Consider the following 25,948-nt stretch of genomic DNA (forward strand, 5'->3'; position numbering starts at 1 on the left):
GACTGTTGATAGAAAGTGGATGAATGCCGCCTTCTATTAAAACCCGGTGACACTTTCTAAGTCAGGCGGCATTTTCCTCAGGTATTGCATAAGTCAAGAACTCCCTGTTCTCACCCAGTTCCTCAGAAACAAAGCTCATCGTGTTATTCCCCCACTGTTTCAAAGTCATGGCCGGCTCCCAGCTGCCTGCAGGCGTCTTGGCCTGGGAGAGGGGGCAGTGAGGCCTTTGCAATCTGCTCCTAATGGAATCCCCCACTGTCCCCTACCATGCCTTGGGTCACGGGTCAGTGGGTTCTTCACCTTTCCCAGAGCCCATTTTCTGCCTTTGTCCATGACGGTGGCCCTCTTCGCCAGAACACCCTTCTCTCCTCCTTGGTCTGGCAGATGCTGACCTCTTTAAGGGCCAGTTGAAATGCTCTCCCCCCTACCCTCTGTGAAACAGCCCAGCTGAGCTGGAAGCCCCTTTTTGTAATCTAGACATACTCCCAGTTACCTGCTGGCTTAGAAAGGCAGGGTGCCAGGGTGACAGCCAACAGCACTGGGGTCAGACAGACCTGTAGTGGTGACTTCACCTAGCTTGTCTGACACTCACTTTCCTCCTTACAGTGTTGGAGCTGTTCAGGGCTCTGTTTCAGAACTGCTGTGAGGAAGAGAGGTAAAGCAGAGTGATCAGCGTGGAGAGGGCACTCAATAAATGCTGTGTGTGTATGCTCAGTCCCTCAGTTGTGTCTGACTCTTTGCAACCCCATGGACTGTAGCTCATCAAGCTCCTCTGTTCATGGGATTTTCCAGGCAAAAATACTGGAGTGGGTTGCCATTTCTTCCTTCAGGGAATCTTCCAGACCCAGAGATCAAACCTGCGTCTCCTGCATTGGCAGGTGGATTCTTTACCACTGAGCCACCTGGAAAGCCCTCAATATATGCTTGACTGTCCCCACCACGGCTGTGAGCACCTGGTGGATAGAGACCATGCTTCCCTCATTTTCCCACAAGCATGCTAAGTGCTTTACCTGTGTCATTTCAGTTAATTTTTGGAGAAACCTGGGAGGCAGGACTTTAAAAAGGTTCAGGAACCATCTCAATGTTACATAGCTAGTAAGTGAAAGGACTGGGCTTTGAAAGCTAGTTTTTCTAACCACTGGCTCCACATTCTTCCTGGCCTGCCTCTATCTTCTCTTTCATCTTGTACTGTCTCCCTGGGGTTACTCTGCATCAGCCATAAATAGGTTCCATAAACAGGTCATTCACGATCCACCTGTGAGCCTTTGTCTCTGTGGTTCCAGGTCTCAGAATCTCGGAAGTCCTCACTCCCTCACAGGTTCAGTCTCTGCTCCAATGCTGTTTCTTCCCAGAGGTCTTCCTGAGGAAGGATGCTCCCTCTTCTTTCATTCACTTCATCACAACCATCACTGCCAGTTCTGTGCTTGACACTACTCCAGGCCCTTGGGGACTAGGCACCAAACAAGATTCTCAGGGTTGTTAGAATTTACATTTTTAAGAAGGAGGGAAATGTTGCTATTGTTCAGTAACTCAGACATGTCCACCTCTTTGTGACCCCATGGACTGCAGCATGCCAGGCTTCCCTGTCCTTCACCATCTCCCAGAGCTTGCTCAAACTCATGTCCATTGAGTCAGTGATACCATCCAACCATCTCGTCCTCTGTCATCCCCTTCTCTTCATGCCTTTAATCTTTTCCAGCATCAGGGTCTTTTTCAATGAGTCGCCTCTTTGTATCAGATGACCACAATATTGGAGCTTGAGTTTCAGCATCAGTCCCTCAAATAATATTCAGGGTTGATTTCCTTTAGGATTTACTGGTTTGATCTCCTTGCTGTCCAAGGGACTCCCAAGAGTCTTCTCCAGCACCACAGTTTGAAAGCATCAATTCTTCAGTGCTCAGCCTTCTTTATGGTCTGCCTCTCACATCCGTACATGACTACTGGAAAAACCATAGCTTTACTATATAGACCTTTGTTGGCAAAGTGATGTTTCTGGTTTTTAGTACACTGTCTAGATTTGTCATAGCTTTCCTTCTAAGGAGCAGGCATCTTTTAATTTCATGGCTGCAATCACCATCTGCGGGAGAAGGAAATGGCAACCCACTCCAGTATTCTTGCTTGGAGAATCCTGTGGAAAGAGAAGCCTGGAGGGCTGCTGTTGATAGGGTTGCACACAGTTGGATATGACTAAAACGACTTAGCATGCATGCATAAGTTGGAGAAGGAAACGGCAACCCATTCCAGTATTCTTGCCTGGAGAATCCCAGGGACAGAGGAGCCTGGTGGGCTGCCATCTATGGGGTCACACAGAGTCAGACACGACTAAAGCTACTTAGCAGCAGCAGCAGCAGCAGCAGTCACCATCTGCAGTGATTTTGGAGCCCAAGAAAATAAAATCTGTCACTGTTTCCGTTGTTTCCCCTCTATTTTCCATGAAGTGATGGAACCAGATGACATGATCTTAATTTTTTGAATACTGGGTTTTAAGCTGAGTGAGGGAAATAAAAAGAATGCATAAGAAAACATCTTTTCAGGTCCTGAGACCCTTGCCCATCAGAAATACCCTGCTGTAATATATTGGTTTCCTGTTAAATAGCTTTTGTCCATCTCTCCTTTTTAAAATTATTTTATTTTATTCTTTTTTTTTTGGCCACACCACCTGACATGTGGGATCTCAGTTCCCCAACCAGGGATCGAACCCTCGCCCTCTGTACTAGAAGTGCGGAGTCTTCTAGTACACTGGGGAAGTCCTTGTTCATTTCTTCTGTTAGAACTTTACACTGAAGACTTTTGATAAGTATTTGAAAAATGAATAGATGGATGCATGAGAGGGAACCACTGGCCTGTGCCTGCTCTTGGGTGGCCTCAGGTGCAGTGGCTTGAAGCAGGGTTCCCGGCCAGAGTTTGAAGTCAGGCCACGACAGTGAGATCGCTGAATCCTCGCCACTAGACCACCAGGGCCAGTGGCCAGTGACAAGGCCCTGGCCTGTCAGCTACGTGGAAATGAATTTGCACATATAGACAGGAGGGAAACAGTGTTTATTAGGTAATGTGTTTATTAGGAGGAAAAAGGGTACATGCAGACAGACATGCAGGTGGGCTCAGGGAGACAGAACAGTAGTTTGAATTACTTTTACGGGGCATTTCTTCTGGGTTTCCTTTGGCCAGTCATCTTGCTGTGCCTGGTTCTGAGTCTGTATTGGGTGTATCTTAGGGTCCTCCCCTGTGTGTGTGCACATCTCTTAGCCAAGATGGATTCTAGGGAAGAGACCTATGGGTAGGTTGACATCACTTACTATGGGTGGTACCCCTTCCCATTTTTGACTCCCAAGGAGCCTTTCTGTGCATGTGTAGTCATGGAGGTCTCCTTGACTTCGAGAATGAGGAATGTGTGGTCTTTTATCTTTTATCTGGACAGGGTCCAGCCTCCTCCATGATCCTGCTGTTATGGAGTTTCTGTCCACAGGGGAGAAACTATTCGGCCTGAGGCCCATCTATCTCCTGCCTCACGGCCAGTAGGATGCAGTGGGAAGAATAAGCATAAGCTTTGGAGCCTGAAGATCTGGGTTTGAATTCTGACTTTAACACCTTTGAACTGTATGACCTCGGCCACACCACTGACAACAAGCCACAGCTCTGTGTGGTTTCCTCGTCTGTGCCTACGTACTCAGTCGCTTCAGTTGTGTCTGACTCTTTGTGGAGCTATGGACTGTCAGGCTCCTCTGTCCATGAGATTCTCCAGGCAAGAATACTGGAGTGGGTTGCCCTGCCCTCCTCCAGGAGATCTTCCCAACCCAGGAATTGAACTCACATAACCTTCGGCTACTGTATTGCAGGCAAATTCTTTACCGCTGAGCCACTGAGGAAGCCATTCCTTATCTGTAACGTGGTGGAAATTTCTATCCCATGACGTCGACTGTGAAGCTCAGATCAGGTTCTCTGTGTCAGGGTGCCCTGTAAACTTCAAGGATTATGTGCATTTTGACAACCAACGTGGTCAGCTCCTCTTGCCAGGCCAATGGATGTTCGCGAAGCACTGCTCTGAGTCTTGGACTGGCCTGGATGTGCCGTGCCCCCAGTGCAGCTGCTGCCTGGTTGTTATTTGCTGCTGCTGCAAAGGGAAGCAAGATTTCCTCCTGGGAAACCCAATAACCATTTAAGGTTCTGCTCAATCTCATTTTAGGAACTTGAGAAAGTCACTTCAAAATGGGGTTTCCAAATCTCTGATCTGAAGTGGGGAGGCATGAAGATTGGCCTCTAAGGAATGTGGGTTAAATTCCCTGTAAGATGAAAAATCTACGAGGCATCCTCCTTCCTACCCATGAGCCCAGATGAGTCAGGTGAAAGGATGCTTTGCAGCCCAGGAGCCTATGCTCACAGTCATCTATTAATCCTGTTGGACACTTAGAGCAAGCCTGGTTCTTCCTAAAAGGTCAGATGGTTTTTATGGATCAAGTATGAGGCAGGAGGGAACAGGAGGTTATCCAAGTGTGAATTGAGCTCTGCTTCTCCAGTGTCCCAGAGCACAGCACCAATACTGCTGTGCTGATCACAGTATGAGAACTTTTGTTTTCCATAACAATAAATATAGATATTAAGACATATCATATCATATTGTCCTGAGTTTTAATTTATGACTTTTCCACACATGTAAAAACTCACATAGTATCTGGCACATTGTAGGAACTTACTGTTGTTTTTCAAAAAAAAAAGTAATGCTTTCAACAACATATTTATTGCACTATATCTATGCACCCAGGCAGAGTGCCAGCTCCTGGGCACAGGTGAACAAAAATGACAGGGTCCCAGCAATCATAAGCTGATGGAGGAGCATCCGCCTTGTTTTTTTTGATGGCAACTAGAGGGCAGAAACCAGTCTTATTCATGTTTATATCAGACTCACTTGACTACAGCTTCTTGATCTACATGGGACAAAATACATTTTTGTTGAATTTTTCTTTATTTGGAAAATTGCCTTTGATGTGTTGTCCTTTTTATGCTGTATGTGATAGAAAAGAAAGCGATTAGGAAATTCTATAGACATGTGGATATATCTCCTTACACAGTGTGCATTTTTTTATATCATTCATGTCAATAACATAATGTTCGTTGAAGCCGGTCTATAGGAAAAACTTTATACCAGGCACTAGTGGAGAGTCAAGAGAAATAAAATAAAATGGACTGCATTCTTAAGATGTTTAAGTTCTGAACTGAGGAGCCTGTTATGTAAAACAAAGCCTTGCAAAGAAACATGTAAATGAACTTAGCAAAAATTGTAATATGTAGGTTGAGTTTTAGCACAAGTTGTAATACAAGGCAGACTGTGATCATTGTTGCAATACTGGCAATGTGTTCTGGAGACCGTATGGGATATGGGATAAGGAGAGCTCAGAGCACACTTAGAGAGACAGCACTGTGGTTATGACCTGAGTGTGAATGCTGATCCTCCTCTTACTAGCTGGATGACTTTGGACAAGTCATCTAATCTTTCTGAGCCTTAGTTTCCTGCTCTCTAAAATGGGCATATTGATAGAACCTGTCTTGTAGGGCTGTTATGAGGATTACGTATGATGGTGTACCAAATGCATTTACATAATGCTTGACCCATAAGACCTCAGAATATGGTGGCCTTTGTTAAGCCCCTTAATCTACAAATGAGGGCTTCCAAGGTGGCTCAGTGGTAAAGAACCCATTTGCCCATGCTGGAAACACAGGAGAGGAGGATTTGACCCCTGGGTTGGGAAGATCCCCTGGAGGAAGGAATGGCAACCCACTCCAGTATTCGTACCTGGGAAATCCCATGGACAGAGGAGCCTGGCAGGCTACAGTTCATGGGGGTCACAAAGAGTTGGACATGACTGAGCACGGACACACACACAATCTACAAATGAGTAAGACAGATGAATGCAGTGTTTCATTAAACATTCAATATGCCTGTCATTCTGGTTGATTAATTCTTGACCTTTGTAAGACCATAACCCATTAGTAATAGTTTTAAAGTATGTAATGTTTCCTTCAGGTGACCTGAATAGAGGCCTCTCAGTCCTATGGAGCAACCTGACTATGGGACATGAGTTGCAGATGGCACTATTAAGGGTCCCCCTAGGGAAGAAGACAAAGCTCAGAAAGCACCTGTGACTCCAAGGCCTGTGGCTTCTATAGATTTTTCAGAATGTTGTGTTCATACAATCTGGAATGCAAGACCTTTGAATGCTCTGGAAACCCCCGTGTCTAGAACAACAGAGGTGATGGTTTGCCAGACCTGGCACAGCTTAGACCCCGTCTGAACCCTCAGAGCTCACTGAGCCCCTCATGTCCAAACAGACGTTGATTAAATAGAAGATGCCAGAAGCAGGAGAACTGGATGGCTAAAAAGTAGAGGAACAATTTCTCCCAAGAAAGTGCTGAAACAAGTGGGGTCCATTTTGACTAGAAAAAAATGAAGACGTGTGGCTTCCTCCTGTATCTGACATGTGCCTCAGAGACCAGACCTACTCTGCGCTGCTCCAGGGAGCAGAGCTGGGCAGCGGAGTGGACACAAGCTTAAGTCGTGGGTCAGAGAGGTCTGAGTGGGGGCAATGGATGGGGGAAAGGAGTACTTGGTGAGATTTCTTCTCTCTCCCCTCTCTCCCTCCTGTAACTTTGCTTTCATCTCTCTCCAGGGTTAGGGTTAGCCAGTGTCGGGGAGAGGGACTGCCCTCAGGACAGCTCTTACTTGACTTGAACTCTTGTGGACAGTTGTTGCATCTCTTGACCCACCTGGTGACCAGAGCCAGCTCCTTTCCAGAATGTTGCAGTGAGCTCTCAGAGAGGGCTCCCCCTTCCAATGGCTGGGGATTACCATCTGCAAGAATAGGCCCCTTTGCGGAGTGACAGTGATGATAACAAGCCTGATTCTGGCACAGGCAAATGGGTGAGGGTGTTCCCTTCTACTGATGAAGGATAGTGGCGGTGTATTTGTGAATGTGTGTGCCCACGGGTACGTGACAGTGAGTAGGTGTGCATACCTAGCTAGGGAGACCAAGGGCTGGCCTTGAACAATAGAAATGGATTTTGGTGATATGGTTAGGTGGAGGGAGGGACTACAAATTTCATGAGACGCCATCTGACATCAGCCACGGCTGTTGCCAGGGAAAATGTGCCAGGACTTGAAAGGGTTAGAAGATCTGAGTAGAGACATTCTGGAGAATTCTGAAAAGAATTCTGGAGATTTGTATCCAGATGTGGTTTTGCATAAGATGTGATGACAAACACCTACCCTGTGTCATCACAGCTTTGAAACCATTGCAAGCTGTTTCTACATTGTACGTTTGCTATCTGGAAGGGGGTAGCGTTTTAATGCTTTGAATCTCTCAGCTGCTCCCTGTTTCCTTAGAAATACCAGATTTCCATATCCTCTTAACAAGCTGGTGCCTGTTCCACTCCTTGGATATTTCTCTGCTACAATTGTGGAAGCAGCTTTTAAAAAAGCAGTTTGTTGAAACATACAATACACACCAAAACCCCAACATTTCTCTCTGCTGTTGGCGCTTGCTTTCCCCTCACTACATTGCTCAGGAGCCAGTGTTAGTGTGGTTTCCTTTAACAATATGTTACTAAGTAATGAACTTTTCCTTGGCTCTTTGAATTATGAGGTGTCACATTACTCGATTAAGCTTCAGTTGCTCTCTAGGGAAACTGGAGATGAAAAGCCTTACTTCAGAGAGTGGTGGTCAGAATTCAATGAAGTATGTTAATATTAAAATAGGGGTTCAGTAAATGCCAGCTCCCATATTATAAAGAAGGCAGCAGGCGACAGCACTGTTCAAAAGCACACATTCATAGGTGTAATCAGTTCTGCTCTAACACTAATATGCATCCCCCCGAGTTATCACCATTCTACAAAACTGCACAACAAAAAGCACAGCATTCACTGGAATAATAAACTAGGGGCACAATGCTTAAAAACTTTGTCAGTGACGCATGGGGAAAAAGATAGGACCCTAATAAAAAGGATGGCACAGTTTTACACATGTTACATGGTTAAGAGGCATATAAATACAATAAGTATGGCACTTGACCTTGAAAAAGACTTGAAATTTACTTTTGGAAGTGGACTTTGGTAGGGCCACAGCTTGTGTGTTATTGTGAAATGGTGGAACGTGGTCTATCTGTGGCTCACAACCCATGCAGTAAACTCAAATAGCTGGTAGGTGTTTGAGGTGTGAGCACGTGTGCCTTTTGCATATTCCTACAGGGCTCAGGTGATGGACAGGCAGGCCTGGCGTGCTGCAATTCATGGGGCCACAAAGAGTCGGACATGACTGAGAGACTGAACTGAACTGAACTGAACTGAACAGGGCTCAGTTCAGCTATGTGCAGTTTCTGCATTCACTTAATGTTTTCTAAGAAAGAAATCAAGCATAAGCAAACAGAAAATTTGTGCTAGGCACAAATGGTTCCCTAATGTATCACTTGCATTGAACACATTTGTGGTTTCAAAACAAACATTGTAGCAGAACTGATGTACTTAGCTGATGCTGTTGAATGAATGAATGAACCGATAGTGGATTCTCTAGATCATAGAAAAAGCATTATGCTACTTCATGGAAAGTACATTTGTATTGTTTGGAATTGGATTTTTAAAAAAAATTCCTATGGTCTTTCGGTTTTAAAACTAATGGAGGGACTTCCCTGGTGGTCCAAGGCTAAGATGCCGCGCTCCCAGTGCAGGGGACCTGGGTTCCATCCCTGGTTAGGGAACTAGATCCCACAGGACATAACTAAGAGTTCACATGCTGCAAGGAAGACTGAAGATGCTGTGTGCCACAGCTGAGGCCCACAGAGTCAGCTAAGTAAATTTAAATAAATAAAATAATAGGTAACTATTCCAGACCTTCTGAAGCCTCCTCCTGTGGAGTCTCAGTCTGGGCTTGGAAGAGCCCCTTCAGGGGTCACTGACAGAGTAGGGGTGGAGGAAACTGCAAGTTTCCCTGCCCTCCGCTTCAACCAGAACCTTCAGGGTTGTATCTGCTTTTCTTTTTGTTTTCTTTTGAACTAAGGGTTCTGCTGCTAGTTCACAAGTCTCCAAACCATCCGTGATTCAGCTGACCAAATTTTGTTTTACAAACTAGTTCTCAGGAATATATTAATATCTTCTTTTTGAAGAAAGATAATTCTCTGTGGACACTCAGTTGGTACTAATACTCCAAAATTAGTTGAATTTGGCCAAGAAATACTCAAGTGGAGCTTTGAATTACCATTTTGCCTCCAAGCTACTCAGCAAAATCTCATCAGCAATGGTGCATACTGGGCTTCATGTTAAATCCAATTCCAGTCTGGGCAGATCTCAGATGAAAGTTGATGGGCGTTTAAACCTAGTGCATTGATGATGTTCCTGTCTCTTTGCAAACACCAACAGTGTGATTTTCTTTATTTTTCATTTTTAGAGAGCTGGATTGAAAGATGTCTCAACGAAAGTGAAAACAAGCGTTATTCCAACCACACATCTCTGGGGAATGTTTCTAATGATGAAAGTAAGTGCTTAAAACTCAATCTTCCATGATGTCCTGGCTATGGGCTGTGTTCTGATGAGGAATGGTGCATCTGGAACGCTAGACTAGGTCATGTTACCTGAAACAAGAGGCTTTCCAGCCATTTATGAAATACCCAAGCCTTCCTTATAATATCCTCCAGGAGGGAGTTCAATGCATTCAGATGGATGTGGAAACTGAGGCCATAGCAAAAACTTGCTGTTTACACATTCTCATTGTCTGAGTCCCTAAAGATTCCATCTCAGTGATGCTCCAGTGGGAAAATGTGGACTTTGAATGGGAAAGGCCATTCTCCATAGATACGGATTTAAAGGAGTGTATCATGGGACTGTTGTTTTAAAGTCGCAAATGTCTTTGGTGTTGGAAAGTAACGATTTTTCCTGCATCTTGAACTAGAGAATTGGAATTGATGGAAAGATATAAATTGCTGTGTTCGTTATGTCAGGCTAGGGCTCCTGGGTATCTTATATTAAGAGCAGAAGACAACTTGGGACTTGTATTTGTCCCTAAAGCACTATAAAAAGGGGGCAGCTTATTATAAAGTCATTTCCAACAGCGACAGAATGTCTTTCTTAGTTGGTAAAGTGCATCTCCTCAGTTCAGTTTTCTCATAGGTTCAGGGACTCTTCAGGGAAGATTTAGCCATAGTGTTGTATGTCACGGTAGGTTTTCTTTTTCATTGCTGCATAGTACTCCCCTGTATGCTTCTATCACAGTGTATGTATCGATTTACATGTTGATGGGTATTTAAATTTGCTTCAAGTTTTTGACAGCTTAAGCATCTCTGAACATTCTTTTTTAACGTTTATTTTAATGTGGTAGAATATGCCTGATGTAAAATCTATCATTTTAACCATGTTAAGTATATAATTCAGTGGCCTTTCACCTCGTTGTGCAACCATCACCATGATCCATCTCCAGAACTTTTTTCATCTCCCCAAACTAAAATTCTGTACCCATTAAACAATAGCTCTCCATCCCCCTTTCCCCCTGGTCCCTAGCAATTACTACTCTACTTTCTGCTATTCTTTATGAATTTGACTAACTGTAAGAATCTCATATAGATGGAATCACATAGTATTTGTCCTTTTGTGACTGACTTATTTCACTTTGCATAATATTCATCCATGTTGTAGCGTGTATCACAATTTGCTTCCTTTTTAAGGCTGAATGACACTCCACTGTATGTGTCTACACCACATTTTGTTTATCCAGTCATCCATTGATGACGTTTGGGCTATTTCTATTTTTTGGCTAGTGTGAATAATGCTGCTATACACACAGGTGAACAAATAACCGATTGAGTTCTGCCTTCAGTCCTTTTGGATATATAACCAGAAGCGAAATTGCTGGATCATATGGTAATTCCATATTTACTATTTTGAGGCACTGCTGTATTTCCATGGTGGCTGCACATTCTCACCAGCAATGTGCTAGAGTTCCAATTTCTCAACATTCTTGCTAATACTTGTTATTTTCTGTTTTTTTTTTTTTTTTTTGGTAATAGTCATTCTAATGTATAAGGTAATATCTCATTGTGGTTTTGATTTATAGTTTCCTAATGATTAGTGATGTTGAGCATCTTTTCATGTACTAAATGACCATTTGTATTATGTATACTTTGGAGTAATTGCCTATTCAAGTCTTTCAGCCATTTTTGAAACATAAAGCTTGTGAACTTTGAAAATTTTATTTATTTATTTTTGGCTATGCTGGGTCTTTGTTGCTGCATGCAGGCTTTCTCTAGCTGTGGCAAGCTGGGCTATTCTCTAGCTGTGGTGCACAGGCTTCTCATTGGGGTGGCTTCTCTTGTTGAAGAGCATATGGACTCCAGGGTGCACATGGGCTTCAGTAGCTGTGACCCATGGACTTAGTTCCCCCGGGGCATATGGAATCTTCCTGAACCAAGGATCAAACCTGTGTGCCCTGTGTTGGCAGGCGGATTCTTAACCACTGAATCACCAAGGAAGTCCTTTTGATCATTTTTTTAAAATCAGATAGTTTATTTCTGTGGTTGTTGAATTGTAGGAACTTCCCTAATGATGAATGATATTGAACATTTCTTTCATGTGCTTATTGATTATTTGTCTTATTCTTTGTAGAAATGTCTATTTAAGTTTCCCAACTGCTAGTTCTTTACATATTTTGTATATTAACCCACTATCAGATATTTGTGTTGCAAATATTTTACTCTGTTGATTGTGCTCTTTGATGCACAGTTTTCAATTTTAACATAGTCTGATTTATCTATTTTTTCTTTGTCTTAAGTTTATTTTTAATTGAAGGATAATCGCTTTAAGTATTGCATTGGTTTCTATCAAACATCAATATGAATCAGCCATAGGTTTACCCATGTCCCCTTCCACTTGGACATCTATTTTTTCTTTTATCTGTGCTTTGGTGTCCATATTCAAGAAATCACTGCCAAATCCAATGTCATGAAGGTTTTCCTTTGTTTTCTTCTGAAAGTTTTATAGTTTTAGCTCTTATGTATAGGTTTTTGATTTTTGGTAACTTTGTTTTCTTCTGAAAGTTTTATAGTTTTAGCTCTTATGTATAGGTTTTTAATTTTTGGTAACTTTTCACTTTCTTTTCTCAGTTTACACCTTTTTAAAATTTCATGTACTTCTGCTCTTACCTCTAGGTTTCCCTCCCTTGCACTTTCTTTGAGTTCAATTTTTTGCCTTTTTCTATTGTGAGACACTTAGATCATTGATTTTCAATTTTTTCTAAGGTAGGCATTTAAAGTTATAAAAATTCCTCCAAGTACTACTTAACTGCATCACATAATTTTTCTGGTGTCATACATGCATTATTATACAGTCAAACTTATTTTTTAATTCCTATTGTGATTTGTTCTTTTACCCATGATTTATTTAGAAATCTATTGCTTAATGTCTAAAAACTTGGGGATTTCCTAGTTGCCTTTCTACTAGGCAACTTTATATGATTGCTGTTATAATTCCACCATGGTCACAGAACATATTCTGTATGACTTCAATGTTTAAAATTAGTAAGACTTGGTTTTTGTCCAAACATGTGTTCGATTTGGCAGATGCTCACGTATGCTTGTAAGGAATGAGTATTCTGCCACATTTGGATGAATATCCTACAGGTATCAATTAGATCAGGTTGTTAATCATGTTTTTCAGATGTTCCATATCCCTATAGATTTTGATGTTGTCTCTAAGGTACTGAGAGAGGTATTACAGTGTGATTACCTATCTTTTCAGTTTTGTTAATTCCTGCTTTACATATTTTAAAGTATTCATTTCTTAGAAATTTAGGATTGTTGAATCCTCTTGTTGAAATGATGTCCCTCCTTATACTGGGTCTCCCACATGGCTCAATGGTAAAGAATCCTCCTGCCAATGCAGGAGACACAGGAGACTTGGGTTCAATTCCTGGTCAGAAAAATCCCCTGGAGAAGGAAACGGCAATCCACTCCAATATTCTTGCCTGGAGACTCCCATGGACAGAGGAGCCTGGTGGGCTACAGTGCATGGGGTTGAAAAAGAGTCACATGGGACTTAGTGACTAAACAGCAGCATCTCCTTATGGCTAGTAATACTTATTGCCTTCTTGTCTATTTTATTTGATGTTACTATAACTATACCAGCTTTCTTTTTTTTATTGGGATTGTTGTGGTATATCTTTGTCTTTTTATTTTCAACCTTTCTGAATTCAATATTAGGATTTTTTATATAGTTTTAAAAAACCAGTCAGATTATCTTTAACTGGAATATTCAGATCATTTAAATGTAATATAGTTACTTACATTGTTGAGCTTAAATCAGCAAACTTGCTATCTAGTTTTTATTCCTCCCATCTGACTTTATTTCTTTATTCCTCCCTTGTTCCTTTTTTTGGGGGGAGGGATTAACACAGGTAAATATTTTAAAGTGTTTTTCTCTGCTAACTCTCCAACTAGATGTTCTTGTAGAGTGTTTCACTCAGGGATTACATTCTGCACCCTTCCTTTCATGTCTACCTCACATGAATCCTTCCCCCACTTCAAATACAGGGCATGAACACTCTCACAGCCTGACCTAATCTAACACTTTTCCATCATCTGTGCCATTGCTTTAATGTGTTTTATATCTACCTATGTTATAAGCCCTGTAAGACATTTTTACCATTGTCTTACATATTAGTCAATATTTATTGATGTTTATTCACACATTGACCCTTTCCAGGGCTCTTCATCCTTGTCAGCAAGTCCATGTTTCCATCTTGGATAACTTTTTTCGTTTCCTTCATAACTTTATTTATTTATTTAGGCTGCAATGTGCGGCATGTGGAATCTTTGCAGGATCCTAGTTCCCTGCCCAGGGATCAAACCCATGACCTCTGCACTGAGAGCACAGAGTCTTAACCACTGGACACCAGGGAAGCTCAGGGATCATTACTTCTTTAACCCAAAGAAATTCCTTTACTATTTTTGGTAGGGCCATACAGAGTAGTATAGATCACGAAAACCATTGTTACTTCACCTTTATTTTTGAAAGATATTTTTGCTATTGAATATAGAATTCTAGTTTGGTAAGATTTTTGTTTCCCTTTCAACCCTTTAAAGTTTTCATTGCATGGTTCTCTGGTTTCTAAAAGTTAGTCATCAGACTTACTTTTACTCGTTTGAACGAAGTGTGTCTTTTTGTTTCAGACAAAAAGATATTTTTCTTTAGTTTACAGCAGTTTGTCTGTGATGTTCTACCCCAGGTTCAATCCCTGGTCTGGGAACTAGATCCTGCCTGCTGCAACTAAGATCTGGTACAGCCAAATAAATAAATATTTAAAACATTTCTTACCTCTTAAAAAAAAGCTGTCTCTTCTGTAGGCCCCTGCTCTCAAAGAATTTTCATTCCAGAAGGGAAGCTAAGGTGCATGTTCGCATATTAGTAAGGCAAGGTTATATGTGATAAATTCCACTTGAATTGTGCAGCATGTTCTACCTTGTCATACCAGGTATGTTCCTGGATTCCAGTATGACCTCACTGGAAGCTTGTTAGAAATGCAGAGTCTCAGGCCCGCTCCAGACTGACTGAGGCACACTCTGCATTTTAACAACCCCCCAGGTGATTAGAATGCATGCTGAAGTTTGGGATCAGTCACACAGTTGGAAAATGACTAGGGAAGGCATCTTGAAGGAGGCGGCGTTTGCGTTGGGTCTCCTAGGATCCATGTGGTTCCTTTAAGTAAAGGACTGGGAGGCAAAAACCCACAAGGCAGGTTTTGAACTTGAAGAGTATTCCACACTGTCTTGAGCAGAGAGATGGAAGGGTCATGGGAACCAGGACTGGGGAGGAGAGTTTGGACCAAGTTGGTGAGGGACTTGGATTCTGACGAGGGGTTTGGAGCTGCACAGTTACGGTGCCACTGCAGGGGCTGAGTGGAGGCGTGTCAGACCCCAGTTTTCAGAAGGTGAGTTTGGTTCTCTGCAGGTGAATTGGAGCCAGGAAGACACTTCAGAGGCTCCCACATGCCCCAGGTAAGGGGACGAGGCTGAAGCCCAGGGTGATATCAGTGGGACGGAGGGAACTGGACAGACTGGGGTGATGGGATGGGTCTGAAGAGCAGGAACCCAGTGGGATTCCTTGGGATTCCTGTTTCCCTCCGTGGGAAACAGAACAAATGACTGCACAGTCCTGTAACCCTGATGGGCCCGTCTTCTAGGCTTCAGGTCACCATTTCCTTAATAGCTAAATCAAATGACTTCAGCCTCTATCTTAGATCCTGGGCAGATGTCTAGAGTTTTCTCTGTATCTCCAAGAGTTATCAGACTGTGTGTGTGTGAGAGTGTGAGAGTGTGCGTGTGTGAGAGTGTGTGAGTGTGTGTGTGTGTGAGTGTGTGTGTGAGTGTGTATGAGTGACAGTCCATACTAAGTCCTGTTCCCTCCGCTCTTTGACAACTCCTAACAACTGTCAGACCCTTCGGCAGCTCCCTCCCACCTGCCCCGTGCAACATCTGCTTCCCTTACCCTTCCTAACCCTTCACCAGCTCATTATCCTGGCGTTACTGACAGACTGAAGGGGGATATTTAAAGCACAGGGACAGGAAGAGTTGGAATTCAACAGCACGGTGGCATAGAACTGGGGTCACAGTGGGTCACCACTTATTGCGACTCATTATTAACATTAAAATCCCATTGAATTCCAGGGCTAGAGAGGTGTAATTTACTTTTCTCTCCCCCGACTTGGCATGTCTGGTTATCATCCAGTTTGGTATTTTCTAACTCCATAAGAGAGAGTTCCAGAGAAATGTGGTTAAACTGGTCCACATTCCCATGGAGTTGTAGGCAAAAGCCCCCAGCCCCGCCAACAGCAGAAAGGCTCTGGGACAGCTCCTAGAGCAAGGACAGGGGCTTAGAGCCAGAGGTCTGGGGTGGGAGGCGTGCCACAGAGAGTCCATTTAGGATGGCTTTCAAAGACTGGATTGCCCATGTGGGATGAACCCTGTAGGGTTAGTCCTGGCTGGGAACCTAGGTGCAGCCCTGCAGGCAGGCGTAGGAGGCCCAGTGCTTAGGTTATGATTTAAGACAACCTCCAACTCTTGCCCTTCCTCGGCCTCCATACCCATCATGGGCTGCCCTGTTTTGTTTTTTTTTTTAATATTTTCTTGAACGTGCCACATGGCATGTGGAATCTTAGTTCCCCAACCAGGGATCGAAACTTGCATTGGAAGCTCGGAGTCTTAACCACTGGGCTGCCAGGCAAGTGTCCCTACAGATTGCCGTTTCTGCCCCCTGAGTGTCTATCTGTCCTCTCCTTGTGGAGAATTAGGTAGTTCCTCCTTCGTGTATGAAGCCCACTGCCAAGCCCTTCTGCACCTCCATTTACTCCCTCCACAGCTGTCAGTCCCTGAGGGGAGAGGAGCATGTCTGATGGACTGGGCCTCACTTAATATAGAAGGCCTGGGGCATCATAAGTGCTTACTGAGTGCTTATTGCTGCTAAGTCGCTTCAGTCATGTCCGACTCTGTGCGACCCCATAGACGGCAGCCCACCAGGCTCCCCCGTCCCTGGGATTCTCCAGGCAATAACACTGGAGTGGGTTGCAATTTCCCTCTCCAATGCATGAAAGTGAAAAGTGAAAGTGAAGTCGCTCAGTTGTGTCCGACTTCTAGTGACCCCATGGACTGCAGCCCACCAGGATCCTCCATCCATGGGATTTTCTAGGCAAGAGTACTGGAGTGGGGTGAGTGCTTATTAAGTAATTGTTTTTAGCAAAGCAAAACACTGTACAGCCATGCTAGATTACAATCCATATCTATAATTTACTTTCAGCTTTTGGCACTCCAGGACCATTTTAACCATTTGAAGAGGTTCTTCCTTCTGATATTCCCTCCCCAATAGGATCTTTAGGTCCCTCCCTGATCTTCCCTTCTAAGCTTCCTAATGGGAAGCATATTTGTTTATTATGCATTCTTCAAGCATTTCCAATGTTTATTGTATATTCTTCCAGCATTTGATTTCTTTATGCAAACAAACATTCATATATATGTTCTTTTTTTCCATTTTCTCTTTTATTGCCACTTTCTTACACACAAAAAATAGCACACAGCAAAATACACTTTGCTGTGACGAGCTTTTTTTAGAAATCCTAGACTGTAAGAATGGAGAGAGCATTCTCATTCTTTTCTTGTTTTTAGTCTTCTTTTTCACAGCTGTGTAGTATTCCACTGTGATGTCATTTAGCTAACTAGATGAGCACTGGGCTGTTTTCTACACTTTTGCTGTTATAGCCAAATTGCAGTGAATAACCTTGTGTCTGGTCATTTCCCATGTGTCCAGGAGTAGTGGCAGTATCTGTTCACAGATGTGGGACTGCTGGATAAAGGACATGTAGGATTTCAGTGATTCTGTTAAATGTCTTTTCATATTGGGGGAGGTCATCATTTTGCATTCTCCCTGCAAGATAGGAGTCATCTGTTTCCCACAGCTTCACACCAGAGTTTTGTGACTGTGGTTTGGATTTTTGCCCATCTGATAAGTGAGAAATGGCATTTTGGTGTACTGTTCATTTTCATTGAAATCGATTGTCTTTTCACATTTCAGGAACATTTGCATTTTCCACCACTCATGTATCTTGGTCTTTTCCTTTTTTTTTTTTTTTTTTTAATATTTATTTATTTAATTTTGGCTGTGCTGGGTCTGCATTACTGCACGGGCTTTTTCTCTAGTTGTGGTGAGCAGGGGCCGCTCTCTAGTTGCAGTGCTCAGGCTTCTCACTGTGGTGGCTTCTCTTGTTGCCGAGCACAGGGTCTAGAACTTTCAGACTTCATTAGTTGCGGCTCCCAGGCTCTACAGGACAGGCTCGAGAATTGTGGCCCACAGGGTTAGCTGTTCCATGCTATGTGGGATTTTCCCCCGTCAGGGAGCGAACCTGTGTCTCCTGCATTGGAGGGCAGATTCTTCAACACTGAGCCACCGGGGAAGCCCTCCTTTTGGTCTTATTGGAGCTCTTTCTAATAAAAGAGGAGGGAGGTGAGACTGTTGTCTGTGGTATGATTGCAAGTTTCCCAAGAGAGTACTTACGGTGTGGGTTTTTTTCCCCACTTAGAGACTTTAGATTTTCCTCATGTGGTAAAATTTCTCAAAATTTCCTCGTATGACTTTGGGCTTTGTATCAACATTAGAAAGGCTCTTTCCTGCTCCAAGATTATGAAGGAATTTACCCAGAGGAGGTGAAAGGAAGCAGGTGTGGGGCCCCCTCTGAGCGGTGCTGCCAACATCACAGTCTTGTTTGGGACTTAGCCCCATTCCCACGGGGAGAAGGGTTTGCTGCCAGGGGCTGATGCCCATTGCCAAAGGCCTGGTCCAGGCCCCCTGATCATCAGCTGGTGCTCTTTGGAGGGGCTGGAAGGGAAGTAGATAAGGGGAACGAAATGTTTGGCAGCCCCATTTGTTCCCAACAGGTGAGGTCTGGCCAGGTGCAGCCTGATTAGTATAATGAAAGGAAATAGAATTAGAACTTTGAAGTGAAACTTGAGGCTTACATAAATTTGAACCTTTCCTGGGATTTGAAAAGAAGTAATTAATTTAGAAACGTTCTCCATCCATATTAAACGCTGCCACACCAGCTCTAGGCAAGAAATATTCTAAAATAGAGTTCCCAAATATTGTGAATTCAGCCAGCATAGAGGCAGAAGACAAATGATTAGGTAGGTAATATGTTCCCTAAAAGTCTTTAGTTCAGTTCTACAGGTTTGAAGGGAGAATGAGGCTCATAAGTGTTGGGGTTCAGGGAGGTTGGGGTGTCCTTTAGCCTGGGTCCTTCTCCTGGCTCCACTGTTAAACTGTATGACTTAAGGTAAAGCACTTCACCTCTCTGAGCCTCAGTTTCTTCCTCTGTAAAAGGGGATAATAGTCATAATTAAACCTAACATTGACTAAGCACTAAGAATGTATCAAGTATTTGATGTTTCACATTCATTAAATTATTCACTGTCTCAGGAAGCTATGAAAATTAAATGCAGTAATGTGAAGAGCTTTGCCCAGTACCTGGCATGTTATAAGACCCCAGTGAACATTCCATGATGAAAGTGAAAGTGTTATTTTCTCAGTTGTGTCCAACTCTGTGACTCCATGGACTGTAGCCTGCCAGCTCCCCTGCCCATGGAATTCTCCAGTAAAGAATACTAATACTGCATAGCTATTTCTCCAGGGGATCTTCATGACCCAAGGATCGAACCCATGTCTCCCACATTGCACACAGAATCTTTACTATTTGGGCCACCAGGGAAGCAGTACTGTTACTTTATATGCTTGCTGCAATCAGATGGGTAGACTCAGCTTTTGATTGTGGTATTATCTTAGCCATTTATTCGTTCCACAAATACCTTCCATGTGTAGGTATTGGAGATACCATGGTGATTGTGGTCTGTGCCCGCAGAGCTTACAAACCCCCAAGGCAGATGCACTGATCAGCATGTAGTGATCGCACCCCGTGACAAGAGCTTTACTAGGGACCAGCCAGGGTGCTATGGAGCCCAGGGGACAGAGTGGATAACTGTCCCAGCTGCAGGACTTGCCAAACCCAGGCCTGTGGGCAGGACAGGGCAGGGCGGGTGCACAACCTCTCTGGAGGAGTGACAACTGTAACTGTACCAGGGACCACTTAGTGCACACCTTGGGCCAGGAGTGGTTTAGTTAACTCTCACAATTAGTGCTTAGAATTGTTATTACCCCTACTTTACAAATAAGGAAACTAAGGCACCAAAAGTTTGTTTGAGGTCACACAGCCAGCAAGTGATGGAGCCAGGATCTGAGCCTGGGAATTTGACTGCCAAGTTAATATTAGGGCATAGATCCAGGAAGGGGAGTAGAGGTGCTCACCACTGGGAAATGGACCAGGATTCCCTGGACGGGGATATTAGGAATGAAAACTGCAAAGTGGGAGCAGAATGGAGGGGCAGAGAGAAGACCAGGCACTGGGCAGCATCTCAGTGGGAGGAATTTTAAGCCGATGTTGCTCTCTGGCTTTGGTAGGACGAGCGATGTGGGCCTGGAGGGCGGATGGCCCAGTGTGGGCCATGAATGGCTCCAGGAACCTTGTCGGCTTGGAATTCTGCCTTACAGGGTGCATCTTATTTGGTTTGAAGCATTTCTGCCTGTTAAAATGAAGAGGTACTTGGCAAGGCTAATTCCAAAAGTCTCTATCAACCACGGCTATGTTCATTTTTCTAAAACATGCTCTCCTGTCCTCTTTGCCTAGCTGGCTCCTGCTGCTCCTTCGGATCCCAAGCCTGGGCTTATACCCCTACTTGGTGCTGCCACAGCTTCTTGGGTCTGCCTTCTCAGCTCTTGTCCAAGACTTACATTTTATTGGCTGACAGTTTGAGCTCAAGAGAGTCGAGACCATGTCTGTTTTTTCTCTCCCTTTTGCCCCTGGCATGGGGCTGGAACATACTCAATAAATATCTGATGAATGAGTACATTCTCCAGCACTTCTGGGGAATTAGGATTGAGAGCCATCAGATAAGAGGGTGATGCCTGAGTGTGACGCACACAGTCTTTGAGGAAAAGATGCTGGGAATGAAGTCGCCAGGGGTCTGGAGGGAAAGTGCCTGCAGAGGTTGGAGGCCTCTGTTTGATGACTGAGCCAAGGGTCCCTGTTGGCTCCAGGTAGACTAGTTCTGGTCTAAATGCTTTCAGTAGCCACCTCATGTCCATCATTGAGGGAAGTCCAGTCTCCATTCATGGGGTGCATGGCTTCCTACAAGTGTTTCAGTCAGTTCAGTGGCTCAGTCATGTCAGACTCTTTGCGACCCCATGGACTGCAGCACACCAGGGCTCCCTGTCCATCACCAACTCCCGGAGTTTACTCAAACTCATGTCCATCAAGTCGGTGATGCCTTCCAGCCATCTCATCCTCTGTTGTCCCTTTCTCCTCCCTCCTTCAATCTTTCCCAGCATCAGGGTCTTTTCAAATGATTCATTTCTTCGCATCAGGTGGCCAAAGTGTTTCAGCCTTATGCAAAGCTTGGTTTCCTTACTTATAAAAGAATATAAAACAACTTCTTAACACTGTTTGGAGGACCAAAATAAGATAGCAAATGAAAAGTGGTATACAGTGCCTGGTTTAAGTACTTAGCTGGTGAATGCTATCAGTATTTTTACAGTCCTCTTTTTAAATGTTTCTGGTATTTTTTTTAATCATAGTTTGTGATATTTAATCCTCAAACAATCTTTGTGACATCAGTTATGATTTTCATGTTTTAGGCGAGGGCCCTCCAACTTGGATGAGTCAAGTGACTGCTTAGGCTCTCACAGAGTTGAGGACAAAGTTGGAACTCAAACCCAGGTCTGCCTGCCCTCAAAGCCAATTCTCTTACCAGTGGTTGGTATTGGAAGTGGGGCCTTAACAAAGTTTAGTCAGGGGAAAAAACCTGATACAACAGAGATAGGTAACCCTGAATGGGCTTCCTAGATGGCTCAGTGGTAAAGAATCCACCTGCTACAGCACGAGACACAGGAGATGAGGGTTTGACCCATGTTTCAGGAAGATCCTCTGGAATAGGAAATGGCAACCCATTCCAGTATTCTTGCCTGGAAAATTCCATGGACAGAGAAGCCTGGTGGGCTACAATCCATGGGGTTGCAAAGAGTCAGACAGGACTGTGCAACTGAGCTTACATGCATCCCCTGAACAGGAAGCACTAGGGTATCATCCTGGTATGGGGAAATTTTCTGGCTCCGACAATGGGCCACTTGCCTTTCCCTCCCCCATGCCTTTCTGCGTTCTGCTTGCCCTCCCCCTCACCCCCCGGAGCACCCCCTCCCTCAGCATCCCCGTCTCAAAATCTGACCTGTCCCTGTAAGGGTGACTGAGAGAGACAGTGTACAAGTGTACAAGCACATACAAGGACGTGCTCTGTGACCCTCACTTACCTTAAGTTAGGTGTGTTGTGTGTGTGCACTTGGGTGTAAAAGAGAACACCGAAAAAAGACTGGCAGTAGATAGGATGAAGAGCTGACAATTGTGTCCTATTGAGAGGTACTTGGGTTTCCAGAGATTTCCATTTTCCATGTATTTTCGAAATTAAAAAAAAGATAAACGTATTATTTTTGCAAACAATAAACAAAGCTATGTTTTAAATTCTGACCATCTCTTCAAGGTCAGCTCAAACGCCACTTCCTCTTTGGAGCTGTGCTGTCCCCTGCTGTGCGTTTGCTGTGCAGGGTCCCTGTCAGTGCGCTTGTGTTTGCCCCCCGTAAATTTTCCCGAGCAGAGAGGCAGCCTCCCTTGCCTGCTTCCTGCAGTAGATTTCAGCTGAACAGAGACGCTCCAAGGCCTCGGAGCCAGAGCAGCCCAGGGCAGCCTTTGCTATGCAGCTCCTGCACTGACGTTTTCTAGCTCTTAGCTCTGAGTTCTACTCTCTGGTTGTGGATTCTCATTGTGGTGGCTTCTCTTATGGCAGAACATGGGCTCATGGACTCAGTAGTTGTGGTGCACGGGCTCAGCTGCCCCAAGGCACATGGGATCTCAGTTCCCAGACCACAGATCAAACCAGCGTCCTCCTCATTGCAAGGCGATTCTGAACCACTGGACCACCAGGGAAGTCCCTGAGTTCCTTTCACTCAGTCTTCCCTAGTACCTTTCAAGACAGGCATTATTATTATTACCGTGAGTTTAGAGACCAGAGATTGTCTTAAAGCTTGAAGGGGATTACCAGATGTCATAGCACTTCTCCAGCCCCCTTGCACCCCTCCACCTCTTGATCAGGACCTCAGCCACCTTGCTTCTCGGAAGGTGGCCTGGTTTTTCAAGTCCCCATGGTTTTATCCCCTCACCTTCTCCACCCTACCCTTGACTTTATCTCACCTTCCTTGACATCTGTTCCCATCTCTGGCCCAGTCCAGGGTTCAGCTTACTTGGGGTTTCTCCTAGGAAGTCTCTCTTGATTGGCCCTGCTTTTTCATGCCATCTGGGTTGGTGATATGCTCTCTGCCTACCCACATCACAGCATTTATCACTTCTTATTGAACCTGATTTCTCTCGCTACTGTTTGTTTGTCTCTTTCCCCAACCAGACTCTAGGACAAGAGCTTAATTTCTTTATCCTCAGTGTCTAGTTGGCATACATTAGATATATAATGAATTTTTGTTGAATTAATTAATAGGATCCCTTCAATAGCCCTTTAAAATGACTAGGTTTACAAGTGAATAAAAATAAAGCCCAGAGGTTGAGGCGTTTTTCTCAATCATGGCCAGTAAGGTTTTGAGTTGATTTTAGAATATAGATCTTTTGTGACCCATGTTGATTGATGTGCTGAAATTTTAAAAAGCAGAGAAAAAAAGCTACCCACTCCAGTGTTCTTGGGCTTCCCTGGTGGCTCAGCTGGTAAAGAATCCGCCTGCAATGCGGGAGACCTGGGTTCAATCCCTGGGTTGGGAAGATCCCCTGGAGAAGGGAAAGGCTACCCACTCCAGTATGCTGGCCTGGAGAATTCCATGGTCTGTATAGTTCATGGGGCCGCAAAGAATCAGACACAACTGAGTAACTTTCACTTTCAGAGAAAAAAATCCTGCCAATTCTAGGGGAAACAAAAATGTAAATCACGAGTCAGCACAAGCTGGACAGAGATATACTTAGGATGTTTATATATTTTTCCTTATTTAAAAAATGCAGTTGCTGTTGTTTTTTAACACAGCCTTCCTTTCAATTATTTACTTAGTGTAATTCTTAGGAGTTGAGTTGTGGGGCCAAGTGACTGAATATTTTAGATAGCTGTCAATATCACTGCAAAATTACTTACCAAACTATTGTACCAGTTACCACTACCTTCAGAGAAGTGTGACACTGTCAATTTGACCGTTTGCACCCTAGCTTTGGGGATTATTATTTTTAAAATTTTTGTTGTTTTCAGAGATATAAAGTTGTGCCTCACTGTTTTCTTTTTATTTCTTTGTGAACAGTTGAGGTTGAGTATTGCTCTTTGCATCTACTTACCTACGTTCTTATGAGACTCATATGTTTATGTTCCTTTTTGTGCTATTTTTTTAAGATTGTTGAAGACATTTGTGGAAGGCAGACTCAACTATTTAATTAAGTGCCAATGGGAGGCACTGGCTGGAGGGAACACAAAGATGACTAAGATACCATTCTGCTTTCTTCTTTTTTAAATTGAGATGTGATTGACATACAAAACACTATATAAAGTTCCAGATGTATAATATAATAATTCGATACTTGTATATATTACAAAATGATGACCCCAGTAATCCAGTTAACATCCATCATCATACATAGTTACAGAATTTATTTTTCTTGTGATGAGAACTTTTAGGATTTACTCTCTTAGCAATGTTCAGAGAGTACTGTTAATTATAGTCACCATGCTGTATGTGACATTCCCACAACTTATTTATTTTATAACTGAAAGTATATACCTCTTGACTCCTTTCACCAATTTCCCCCATCCCCTACCACAACCCATGGCAACCACCAGTCTATATCTGTTCTCTTTATTTATAAGTTTTTTGTTGTTCCACATATAAGTGAAATCATATGATATTTGTCTTTTCTCTGACTTATTTCACTTAGTGTAATGCCCTCAAGGTCCATCATTATTGTTGCAAATTGCAAGATTTCATTCTTTTTATGGCTGAATAATATTCATGTATATATATGTGTGTAAACTATTTTCTTTATCCATTCATCTGTGAGTGGACGCTTAGGTTGTTTCCATATCTTAGCTATTGTAAATAGTGCTGCAATAGACGTGGGATGCAGATATCTCTTCTTACTAGTGTTTTCATTTTCTTCAAATAAATGCCCAGAATTGCTAGATCATGTGGTAGTTATATTTTGAATTTTTTGATGAACCTGCATACCATTTTCGATAGTGGCTGCAGCAATTTACAGTCCTACCAACAGTGCATGAGGATTCTCTTTTCTCCACATCCTCACCAGCACTTGTTATTTCTTGTCTTTTTGATAACAGTCATCCTAAAAAATGTGAGGTGATCTCTCATTGTGGTTTTAATTTTCATTTCCCTGATGATTAATGATGTTGAGCATCTTTTCAAGTACCTATTGACCACATATATATCTCTTGGAAAAAATGTCTATTCAGATCTTCTGCCCATTTTTGAATCAGATTGTTTAGGGGTTGTTGAGTTCTCTATATATTCTGAATATTAACTCCTTGTCAGACATATGATTTGCAAATATTTTCTCGCATTTGGTAGGCTGCCTATTTTGTTGTTGCTGTTTCTTCTCTTTGCTGTGCAGAAGATTTTTAGTTTGATGTAATCTCACTTGTCTATTTTTGCTTTTGTTGCCTTTCCTTTGGTATCAAATCCAAAAAACATCATTGCCAAGTCCTATGTCAAGATGCTTATTGCCTATGTTTTCTTCTAGGACATTTATAGTTTTAGATTTTACATTCAAGCCTTTGGTTGATTTTGAGTTAATTTTTTTATATGGTGTAAGACAGTGGTCCAGTTTAATTCTTTTGCATATTGCTATCCAGTTTCCCCAACACCATTTATTGAAGAGATTGTCCTTTTGCCATTGTGTGTTCTTGGCTCCTTTGTCACAAATTATTGACTGTGCATGTGAGTTTATTTCAGCCTCTGTTCTGTTCCATTTATCTGTGTCTGTTTTTATGCCAGTGTTCTACTGTTTTGATCACTATAACTTTGTAATTTAGTTTGAAATCAGGCATCCTTGCCCTCTTAAGTGGGATCTTCTTAAGCAAGATACTCAAGTCAGAGAGATGAATGTGGATATGTGTAGAAATAATAGTGTTGTACAGTTCGGATGGTTTTGGAGGCAGGAAAGTGAATAACCAATGAAAAGAGGTTTTATTAACACAGAAAATTGTATTATCTCACCAAACAAAGATGCAGGGATTTTTAGGGTCGGTTAATGAGAGGCATGGGGTCGCAAAGTGTCGGACATGACTGAGC

General features: G+C 43.1%; 1 protein-coding gene across 4 annotated transcripts in view; it reads left to right on the top strand.

The window, feature by feature from the left end:
• RFX4 (regulatory factor X4) overlaps positions 1 to 25,948 on the top strand; it is a 172,666-nt gene that overhangs the window by 18,950 nt on the left and 127,768 nt on the right. For all 4 annotated transcript variants that reach the window (XM_005206762.5, XM_059886540.1, XM_005206760.5 and 1 more), the window contains exon 2: positions 9,429 to 9,515. In XM_005206762.5, coding sequence (XP_005206819.1) covers positions 9,429 to 9,515 — 87 coding nt within the window. The remainder of the gene's footprint in view (positions 1 to 9,428; positions 9,516 to 25,948) is intronic.

This window comes from Bos taurus, chromosome 5 (assembly GCF_002263795.3).
Source record: "Bos taurus isolate L1 Dominette 01449 registration number 42190680 breed Hereford chromosome 5, ARS-UCD2.0, whole genome shotgun sequence".
Classification (NCBI taxonomy): domain Eukaryota; kingdom Metazoa; phylum Chordata; class Mammalia; order Artiodactyla; family Bovidae; genus Bos; species Bos taurus.